Raw genomic sequence first — 11,481 nt, 5'->3', positions numbered from 1 at the left:
TTTCTTACTGATTTATGTATTATTTTTATAATCATCTGAAAAATTAGACTTTACAAAATTCAAAGGGAAAACAAGCAAGTAATAAAAATATAGCTAAGCATACAAACAGCAGGTTTCTAATTTTACCACACTGTTGTCTGCACAGCTCATCGGCTCCCCAAGCTCTTGTTCCATACCACATCATTTTTGAGGGCCTTACCAGAGTAGCTCACTTTTTAATTTTCAGTGGTACTCCTTTTGATACCTTATAGATCTCATTGAGAAAACAATGGATGGACTGTGGAACTGATTGCTCTTTGAGGGTAAATAATTTTATATCCTCAGGTAGATATCAGAATATAAAGAAAGCTTCTAGCTACAGAGGCCTCCCCACCAACTTCCTCAACTTCCCAGAAATAAAGTAAAAGCGTGTATTTCCTGAGATCAAATTAAATTTGAAGTTAAAGGCCATCCAGTTGACTAGACAGTGAACCCTGGGCCAGTTGGGTGGGTAGGAACCCTGTTTGTTAGTAAGGGATCAAGTGGTTAAAATGAACTTCAAAAGCTATGTGATCTTAACTTTTGATTTTAACAAAGGAAGGTGAGAAGAATATAAATGTTTGCTTAGGCTGGAGTTTAGTAGTAGTAATTGCAGTCATTTTTACATGAACTGTTTACCTTTCCTGCTTAGGTATAGTGCATTACAATTATTGTCAAATAATTAAATGTTATTAACTCATTTAATTATAAAACTAAACTGTTGATATATGCTCAATACGTACAGCTTTTTATGTGTCACAGTAGTCATCTGCTTATATAGCTTAGTTGTTTGCTCATACTCTTAAGAATGAAATAGAACCTAGGATTCACCCTAGTAAGCATGCCTGTGGTAGTGATCTTTGTTCCTCTTTCTCTTTGATTGGATCCGATCCAGTGACAATGCCTCAGATGTTAAGTCAACCCTAATAATGAAAAGCTACTTTGAAAGATAAATCTAAGATTATTTGTTAAGTTTTGGGTGGCGGGTGGGTAAAGCTTCTTTGGCTGAAGAGAGGTTGGAGACTTCTTAAATGTTGGACATTTCCCCTTAAATTTGCTTTGTTTGTTCTTTTTCTCCCTTTGATTGAGGTGAGGGTTTTAAAATCATTTCTGCTCTCCCCATAGGTATAGTTGTGATTTGTGGCACTTTGATTAAAAACATATTCTGATTATTCCCTCATATCTTTTGCCCATCCCCACCCCCAGGATTCCGATTTCTCTGTTTAAGGTTATAAAAATACCCTCACCTTCCGTACCCTCACCTTCACATTTTGTGATAATCTTGTTTACTTCATATTTTTTCATCCCTTTTCTACTCACTATTTGGTCAGCAGGGAATAATTTCTTCAATTACCACCATAACAGCAAAATACCTATTATCCTTAAATCCTAACCATCTGGGGTCCAGAAGCCATACTTAAATTTCATTACACATTAATTCCGTTACTGATATGATATGTAGAAAGAAATGTCTGAACAGGTGGCCACTGATATGGCCATTACTGATATGTAGCTAATGACCTCTGAAAAGGTCATTAGTAATAGAGAATCAAGGAGACTTGCCTGTACATGAAAGAGGTAGAAAAAATATTTTTTATTAGCATGTTCAAGGTAGTCAAGATATTAACAAACATTTTAATCCTCACAACAACCCTGTGAGGTAGGTAAGTCATTGTTTCGTGACAAACTAGTATTATTCCAAATAAAGTGCAATTTATAAAAGAATAAATCTGCATCAGGAATAATTTTGTTAATGATACCATTTATGTATATGCTAATATTTGTGTTTTTGTGTACTTTGATTCATGCAGTTGATTCATGCAGTAAGGTGTCCCCAGAAAAGTTTACTATAAATCAAATCCTATTTAAATACATGTGGGAACAATTTAAATAAACTCTGGGGTGAATTTTTTTAATAAAATAGATCACTTTTTGAGCAAATACTATGAATATTCCTTTCTTACACAAAATAAAAAGGCATCCTCATCAACGTTGCACTCACATTTATTCATTCTTCAGTAAGTTATCTCAACATGGCACCAATGCAATGCAAGACTTAATTTATTGAATTAAACCTTAGCAATTTGGTATATGGCAGTGAACTGTGTTGCTGTATAGAAATCTCCAAATATATTGCGCTCAATCTCAACCCAAAACCTAGGATGGACTAATTATTGAAAACACTAAAATAAATGATGACAGATTTCAAAAAGTATTGTCCCTTGAGAACATTACTTATTTTTTTCCTTTAAATTGCAAAAGGAAAAGAGATCTTAGGGTCTTTGAAAAGAAACATAATATTCTGATAACTATCAACTTCTGGTGATTTATATTACAAATCAAAGAAAGCCTCATGCTATCAATTTACTTATAAGGGAGCACACAGATGTTATCCCCAAAATTTACGTATTTTTTCCTCTGTGCCAATATGACTTACTAGGAAGAGAAATACAGTTGACCTTTGAACAACATGGGTTTGAACTGTGTGGGTCCACTTATACGTGTATTTCTTTCAATAAATACGTACTACAGTACTACATGATCCGAGGTTGTTTGAATCCGAGGATGTGGAACCACAGATAAGGAGGGATGACTGTAAAGTTACATGGGGATTTTTGACCGCGTGGGGGGTCAGGGCCCCAGCCCCCGAGTTGTTCAAGGGTCAACTGTATTCCCAGGCACCCATTTTCTCTTAAATCCATATTTAAAGTACATTTCCATTATTCATCCAACATTAGTAAACATACAGTTTGCCTAACATTTTTTTTATAATTGTCTTATCTGCAAAATAAACTTTTACTAGAGAACTCCTATTACATTTAATTTAAACATTTAGAGTAGTTATATAATTTATCTGTAACAATAACTTTAAGTTTGGGAGCTTAGTTAAGTTAAAATCCACTGGTAGGTTTTTAATACTTTAACAAGTGGTTAAAGTAATTTACCATTACAAAAAAATAACTGAAGTCCAGAAAAACATTCTCACCAAAGTATTTTAAAAAACTGTTGCAGGAACATTAGGCAAATCAACAGGTAAAATAGACTAAGCCATCTATAAGTTGTACATTCAAATCCATACTAGATCCAGTAGTGCACTTTGGATTATAGTGAGGTAGGGCAAATAAACACAGTCAGATACATTTTGAACTGTTAAATTTATATAAACTGAAAATTGACTTATACCCAGGTTTTATTTGGATATCCAAAAAGAAAAACTGATAATTCAAATGATGAAGTATTTTCTTGGATTCAAAGACAGAACTGTAAAAAACCTTTGAGGTACATATACAAAGGCTACAAGATATATTTTATTTCAACATAAAATATGCTTGTATAAAAATAACCTGGGATATAGAAAAAAGAAATACAAACATTTTTGCATAGATTCTCTATATACCTGGGGCTAAACACTAGATAATACACCTCTGAAACTAATATAGCTGAACTATTTCCTTGGATACCAAGTATATACAAAATAAAAGCCCTTCATCTGGGGGAGCATGGGCAGGAGGGAAAACAATTTAATTTAGCATCAGTCTATATTTATTTCTCTGTTGCTCGAATATAAACTAATGATGACAAGAGGAGAAACTCTGGGGGTTTATTTAACAAAATTAAGTTCACATTTCTGAGGCCATCATAGTGCATCCAATGTCCATCAATTTGAAAAGCTGCAGAATAATGATGTTCCTCTTTGTTAAACAGTGTGGCACCTTCCAACAAATACCTGCAAATTAAATGACAAAGTGTAGCAGAAAATCACAATACTTTGTTCTTGAGAAAAACATTCCCTAAATTTTTAACTAATAAAAAACTGAGATTATTTGCATTCTAGTCTCTGTAAAAGATATCCATCTGTAAAAATTATGTATTATAATTGGTAATTTGGAGAAAGATGTTTAAGAATTTAAAAAATTGATATCATTTAAGAATTTTTAAAAGCATATTTTAACAGATTAACCCATAATCTGCATGGTTCTGTTATATAAAATACACACAAGAAAATTTTTAAGGCAAAAAGTTAAAAGAACACTGTATGTCCTAATTTGTATGCAGATATCTTAATCTAATGATGACAGTAACATTTTATGTTTAAATGATGACCTCATACTATACACTACTTTGACTTGAAATACAAGTAATAGCCAACCAGAATTTACTGACTATTTACTATCTCTCAGGTACTAAACACTTCACATGTGCTATCTTATTAAAGCCTTACAATAATGGCACCAGATAGATACTGTTATCTCTGTTCAATAGATAAGAAAACTGACGTGTAAACTGGTTGTTACTGGCTCAAGGTCACATAGCTTGTAAGGTAGGGCTATTCCATAGTGTATTCCATAGTCTAAGCACCTAACCACTATGCACACTGACAGCAATGACTCCCTGCAGTAGATTCTGACCTTATCCAGGCTACATAAATTTAGAGATAGCTATGACTTTTCCAACAATACGTATTTCCCTTAAGGGCTACTCAAAATCATGATAGAATAGCAGAAAAATATAGAAATAAATTTATTTTTTACTAGTTTTATAAAACAAACAAAAAAACACATACTTGTGATCAGATAAATCCAAGTAATAGGGTACATATGCCAGATCTTCAGATTTCCAATGCTGCATATTTAAGACAACAAAAGGGGGTGCCCCGTGGCAGAATACTCGCTGGGAAAATTCCCTTAAGCCACCACACCTAAAATTGAAAATAGGCATGAACTTTACTACACTTGGGACAAAGCTGCCTTTTATCACTCTGGGTTGCCTTTATTACATAATTTCATAATAAGCATAATTATCTATTTTAGGTATGGGTATATATCAACAGTATGGCTATATTAATACCTTATATGCCTAATTCCCAGAGTTAATAAACTTTGAGATTCTCTATATAGGAAATGATACTTTTAAAACTCCAGGAAATGCTAGCTATGTTTATCTAAGCTTATAAAAACATGTATCTTTTAGACTGATAGAAAAGTTTTTATTTGTAAATACATTTTTCTTTCTCTAGGCTGGTTTCAAACTGGAATAATGGCAGAGAGGGAATAAGATGACTCTTACAGTCTTCTTTAGACTGGATGAAATTCCCTACTTGCTTCCTTTTGCCATTAGGATGAAGCAAATTCTGTTTTCTTAGTAGTATCAGGTATTAAGCATATGGATCAGAATAAAACAAACACAATTATACAGTAAAATCTCGATTAACCGGAATGCTCAGGGCACAGTATTTTGGTTAAAAAAACACTGACTAAACTAAGTTACCAGAAAACCATTTTGTTTCAGTATTTGTTGCAAAAATACACTCATTCACTTTTTGGACTTAAGTACAATTAACTGAAGGTATTTTATTCTTTCCTTCTTTTGTGATTAATTAGGCCATAGGATCACCCTTCTAAATATTAATTCTCATTGCACAATACTGTAGATATAAAAATTGTTGAGACTGGGATGAATATGTTCTGCCCCTTTGTATTTCCTTTCTCTTTTCTTTTTTTTTTAACCACGTTGAACTTTTTGGTTGTCATTTACCTCTTTCTCCTAAATGAGGAGTGCAGAAAAAAATCCAGTTAATTGAGGGTCCCGATTAGCTGGGTTCCGGTTAACCAAGGTTTTATTGTACCTACTCAGCAGTAGGGAAAAAAAGAAAAGGTATTTGCTTTGTATTCATCAAGTAACTGTAGTATTATATTCTATATAGTGATATTGATAATGACAACACAGCATAAAATGGCATAGTAAACTAGAAGGTGTTAAGATTCCAAAACTATTAGGCTTTCTAAATACTTATGAGTTGCTATTTCATAAAATATTAACATCAAAGAACATACCAGTACAGGTTTCTTTATAAAAAACGTACAAATACTTTCACCTTAAATGTCTATCATACACTCACCCACACTCTTCACACAGTTCAATCCTGGAACAGAATAACTCATCCACAGCCAGTCGTATCAAGTTTCCATGTGGAATTTCTTGGGGAGGACTACAACAATTGCAAAATGCATGTAAGAACTGTTTCAATATTTTACATGTAAATACATTATTAGGATAACAAATTTTACAGGTCATTATTAGCAAACCACATATCAAAGTATAACCTGTTATTCATCTTTGTATTTCTTATACACAGTATAGAAACCAGTTGAACTTAATAAACATCAATGCATGAAGCTTTCAAGAAACATTAAATCTTTCTATAAACTGATCCTGAAACATGCAGTCGTTACTTTAAAAATTTCTGAGAGGATTCAATAGAGTGGATTCTGGTCTTGACGAAGAAAGCAGGACCCAGAATTAGGAGAGTAGCTGCTTAGTTACCTGACTCAATGCAAGTTACAGCCATTGTTGGCCTCAGTTTCCTGATTTGTTAAAAAAAAATTTTTTCCTACATACTTCAGAGGTTGTTGTAAACATAGGATTAAAAAACAGGCAAAAGACTTAAAAAGTTATATAGAGTATAATGAAAAATATTTTATTGAGAATCATAAAATACTAGTATTAATATAGGATTGTAAATATTTCATTATAGTTTCAAAAGATATACATATAAAAAGATACTAGTTTTTTAAAAACAAGGCAAATTTCTGAAACACTTTTTTTAGTCCATTATGATTTAGAGTAACAATTTTTTCTCCTGATGGAGATTTCAAAACCAACATCATCATATCAGCAATACAGGAAAATGGACAAAGTGTATTTCAGAACAAGAGAGACATTAATTGGTAGACCCTAAAAAAAATAACGTATCTTCCGCTTTCCCTAAGTAGCATGATGTTATAATACAGTATTAAACTAAATATGCTATACAGAAAATGTGAATTTAGTAAGTTCAGGTATGTAACATACATTCCCAAAAGGGAGCAAATCTATTAGGCTGTTTTTCTGGACCACAGGGCCAAGTAGGCTTTCTGACAACAATGTGTTTGGGTCTGTTTTCCTGGACCACAGGGCCAAGTAGGCTTTCTGACAGCAATGTGTTTGGGTCTGTTTTTCTGTCCTGTTTTTTTTTTTTTTTCCACTGGCAATTATCCCTTTTCTTGTTCATGTCCCCTGGGGTCATTAATGTTTCCCAATACTCCACTAGGGCTTGCCAGTTTGGCCTTCCTCCCTGTCATTTACCAGCTTGGAGGTCTATCTTCTCTCCAAAAGCCCAAAATACTCAGCAAGCTATCAGAACCTTTCCTAGCCAATGAAAAATTCCTCACATCCAGGTCCTCTTCAGGTATTAACATTTCAAGTTTGGGGTTCCTGTCTCTAATCATGCCCTGGCCATGACATGGAGTACTTTCAATCTTCCTGTTCATGTAGAACTAGCCTACCTGACAGAGATCCATTCAGAGTGAAACATCCCAATATAGTATTAAGTGTTGTTCAAGAGGTTAAATTTGTGACACAAGGAATTAGTTATCTTCACAGTCATATTAGTAAATTCTGAGCAAGAGGAAAACATTTTGCATACTGAATAGTTCATTACTTTGCAAGTAAAATAGTTATCAACTGGTTTTGTAAAGTAAATTCTGAGATGTTTGGATGTAATAGAAGAGTTACATTTTTGTCATGGGACCTAATAGAGTCTTGCATTTGCGTGGTTGCTTTATGTGTAAGTTGTTACACGGGTCTGTACTTTAAGAAGTACTTTGACTATATCTATCTACCTCCCTCCCTATCTCTATATATATATCATTCATTATAAAAAAGTATACTATTTTTGCTAAAGGTGACAAAACAGACTTTAGAGCAACTTACTTTATATTAATTGTGCGCTGCTGATCTTCCTGCACTCGAGTTGGGCATCGCCAGTTGGAACAGTAACTCTCTTGTATGGTCGACATGAGATTTTCAAGATTTTTTGTAAAATTATCATGCTCATTCCCAAACAAATCAATTATTAATGAAGCTTTATGAACTTCAGATTTGTATTGCTGTTTTTCCATTTTGTCCCAAATCCAAAGTAGCTTCACAGTTGTAAAGCTGTAGGTGTCCATTAAATAAAGAAAACAGTCTATAAACTCTCTACCTAAATGAAGAGAGAGTTCCCTGGGGAAATTTTCATTTTCATTGAGAATAACATACAATAACATCAAGAATCCATCTATGGTGCAGGTATTTTTCAGTCTTATTTCAACATAGAGTGGTGTACAGGATACTGCTTTGCGGCCAGCTTTGATAGTAAAAACACCTCCCCAAGGAAGAACAGGTCTCCAAAATGAGCGATCTTGGTTATAGTTATTTTTAATTGATGCTTTGATCTCTTCAAACAGTGTCTTCATCCTGCATTTTAAAAGTTTAAGACAGTACTCGTAAATTTGACTTTATATTTTAAATGCATGATATGTTTAAATGAAAATAAAGGTATCTAAAGATTCAAATTAAATTTGGTGAGCTTGACCCCCAATGTAAAAAAAAATTTAAAACAAGCTATGAGCCATTTTTTGGCAACCTGCATGGTCTCTGGAAAGACCATTTAAGAAGCTGCAACCTTTTCTTGAAGTACGGAATGGTCATTTGATAGGACTTTATATTAATTATATTGCAGATTTTATCAGTCATAGAGGAAAACCCTGTAATAAAAAAATCCTAAAAAAAAATAAAACTATTTAAAGATACAGTCTAAATTTGGTTGGGTGTATTCCTAATGTAAACCTCTTCCTCCCCTCAAAATATAAGCGGTACTTCATTTTCTTGATAATATGTGTGGTTCCACTTATGAAATTGATAATGGAATTCTTTGTTGTGCTACAGAATAATGACCAACTGGCTTTGAAAGACAACATATGAAGAGTAATTGTGAGAACTTAATTGAATAGTAGCACAGCTAAAACAAAAATCATTTCTATGCACTTTGGGATTTTTACCTGAAATTTAGGACCATGCTAGATATCCTATAATTTTAACTACAGAGGCCATGCTGGGAAGAGCTGATTCAGAACTTGATAATTATCTTGATTCCTCTCTGCATGTTTTGGGAATGAACTGAGGTGTCCTCCCTATTTAAACTGGTACCTATCGTTCCCCCAACCTTGAGGATAGCTAAGCACTTGGTTTTAACGTCATTGACAGTATTCTAATAAACATGTTGGTGTCATATGTATGTTATCTAAAGCAAAATTGAAAAAAATTAAAGAATGAGGTCCTAATGAAACTGAATTGAAAAATTGCTTTACTTTATTTGGGACAAACACATATCTAAACTAAAAACATCACAGGGTTTTCCAATATGTTTCATCCTTCCGTTTTCATGAAAACTGGAAGCATCTGAGGAATAGGAACAGAGAAATTAGTGACTGAGGTCAGTGTCTTACTTTGATTGTCTTTTCAAGTGCCACATCCTCCCAAGCACAATAGGAATCCAACACTCAGTGTTGCAGACCTATGTGTTTTGTGTGAAAAATTAAGTTAAGACCGATTTTGTAACACTAGCAGACTAAAAATTCAATTTTACCACACACACAGAGTATTTTTGACTTAGGCAAGATACTGTGGACTCTAAAATATTCAACACTATATTTAGCCTGAAGTGTAGATGTTTATATATAGTTGCTAACATGTGGGCTCTAGTTAACCACTTAGGAATAAGAGGGAGTGGAAAATTTAGAGCCTAGGAAACACAAACTCAGTTTCTTCTAAATGAAGAAGAAATGCTTCAGTGCATATTTTTTAAAAATCACAAGGCATTTAAATACTTTAAAAATGAAAATAACTTTTTTCATGGTTTGACTGATTTCTGTTACATTTTAAAGAACTCTGTAGCAAGGTCATAATTAAGAGCCCGAGTTCAAATTCCTAAATGTTGCACTGGAAAGGAACTGTAAATTTCTGTAGTATTTTTTGCCAAATTATCTTTTATACATGACCAAATGAGTAACTATAGCTCTGTAAAGCAAGTTACACTCTAAGAGAATTAAACTACAATTATATATATATATTAAAAAAATATACACATACATAAAACGAAACTAATTTCTTTAGCCTTTTTCTGGGGGAAAAAAAGGAGGTAAGAGAGGATGCAAAGAATTAGAAGACAGTGTAGCTTCTGTTGTACCGTGGTGATTTGTTACAAAGTAAATTACCAAAAAAAAAAAAAAAAGCGTTTAAAAGAGATGGAAAAATGGCTGCAAAGAGCTTTACTTAAAATTGTCTTAAGTTCTGGTCACACCGTCAAAAACATCGTTTAGAAACCCTGGAGAAGGTATTCTGCTGGCTTTTTTCCCCTGCCTCAACAGGCCCCCCAGTTTGAATAAATCTGGAAAACTCCCTGGACTTCTATTTCCTTGGCAAAATGATACATTTCTTCTGCAGTCGTTTCCAAGGGTGACAATCTGTACTCCACGCAGGTCGTGAGGACCACACCATTTGCCCAAGGCATTGAGTGCCGGACGCCCTAACAGCTCGGGGGTCCCAAGGGTACCCTCCCGAGTCAGCGCCCCAAAATAATCTGGAAAACGGCGCTGAGCTCCCGCTCGAAGCAGCTCCGGGCTGGGCGCAAAGACTGGCTGGGCGCGCGGTGGGCGCTCACCTCCGCCCCCCGCACTCCGGCCACGCCCACCCCACCCAGGGTCCGCAGCACCCGGGAAGGCCTGGCACTTAGGGCTGGCCGCGCACGGCGGGCGGGTTCCCGGATCTGGAGCCGGTGAAAGGGCTGGGCGTCCCCTGCCCGCCTCCAGGCAGTGGCCCGATGAGCGCCTGGGACTGCGGGCAATGGGCGGGAGGGCCGGGCCACGGAAAGCGTTCTCACACCGGCCAGTCTCCGTCCACCAGGAAGCCGACTTTTCGTACCTCCCCGGGGACCGAAAACCGCCGGTGCTCCCGCACCCGTCGCCGCCGCCGCTTGCTCATGGAGAGTCCGTGCCGCCGCCGCCTCATCTACTAGAACCTCCGGCAGTCTCGGCCTCCCCCGGCGTGAGCGCTGGGCCCCGGCACAGCCTCCATCGCACTCGCCGCGGCGGCAGCCACAGCAGCTCCAGCGCCCAGGCCCGATCCGACCGGACCCACGGAGCCAGGACCGCGGGACGCGTAGCTTCTTATTACGGAGGAAGATTCGGCCTGACCTCCGCCCCCCTCCCCCCAGCCCCCAGTCCCCAGTCCCCAGTCCCTAGTGCCCAGTCCCCAGCAGCCTGACGGTGCTGCTGCGCAGGCGCGAAGACGCCCCTGCCAAAAGTGCGTGTGCTGGGTGAATATACAGCTTTTGTATTTGCCCAATGGACACCAGGATCAGGTGCATGGGGCGGGACCTCGCAAAGAGGGGCGGTGTTCCAGTGTTAGAAAGTGGGTGGGGCAGCCGGAAGTGGGTAGAGTTTGCACGGAGGCGGAACTTTGTTGGCAAACCTGCTTGGCTTCTTGAGGCTTGTATCGTCTCAGGACTTGACTTGATTTTGGTTTGCTTCTACGTCTCGTCTTTTCAAATTCTTAACTCAGAAGAGGAAAGCTTTGTTTTCTCCGTAAGTTATAATTATTCAA

The 11,481-nt window shown here is 36.5% G+C and overlaps 1 protein-coding gene across 2 annotated transcripts; it reads right to left on the bottom strand.

Moving 5' to 3' along the window:
• Positions 1-1,593: 1,593 nt before the first annotated feature.
• On the bottom strand, positions 1,594-10,939 carry C2H14orf28 (chromosome 2 C14orf28 homolog). Of its 2 annotated transcripts, XM_004270005.3 has the most exons (5): positions 10,801-10,939; positions 7,771-8,295; positions 5,918-6,007; positions 4,583-4,717; positions 1,594-3,745 (listed from the first exon to the last, which is right to left on the bottom strand). In XM_004270005.3, exons 2-5 carry the CDS (start codon positions 8,292-8,294, stop codon positions 3,562-3,564), a joined length of 933 nt encoding a protein of 310 aa, XP_004270053.1. In that variant the 5' UTR covers position 8,295; positions 10,801-10,939; the 3' UTR covers positions 1,594-3,561. The 2 variants fall into 2 exon arrangements, with proteins under 2 accessions (XP_004270053.1, XP_049562853.1); XM_049706896.1 differs by lacking the exon at positions 4,583-4,717.
• Positions 10,940-11,481: the final 542 nt, after the last annotated feature.

Source organism: Orcinus orca, chromosome 2 (genome assembly GCF_937001465.1).
Source record: "Orcinus orca chromosome 2, mOrcOrc1.1, whole genome shotgun sequence".
Classification (NCBI taxonomy): domain Eukaryota; kingdom Metazoa; phylum Chordata; class Mammalia; order Artiodactyla; family Delphinidae; genus Orcinus; species Orcinus orca.
This window is presented reverse-complemented; position numbering and strand designations above follow the sequence as displayed.

Coding starts and splice junctions, on each gene's coding strand:
- C2H14orf28 (XM_004270005.3), bottom strand. CDS start 8,294: ATGAAGACACTGTTTGAAGAGATCAAAGCATCAATTAAAAATAACTAT. Junction 6,008..7,770: donor CAGCGCACAATTAATATAAA/GTAAGTTGCTCT, acceptor CAATTGTTGTAG/TCCTCCCCAAGAAATTCCAC. Junction 3,746..4,582: donor TTGGATTTATCTGATCACAA/GTATGTGTTTTT, acceptor TTTAATTTGCAG/GTATTTGTTGGAAGGTGCCA.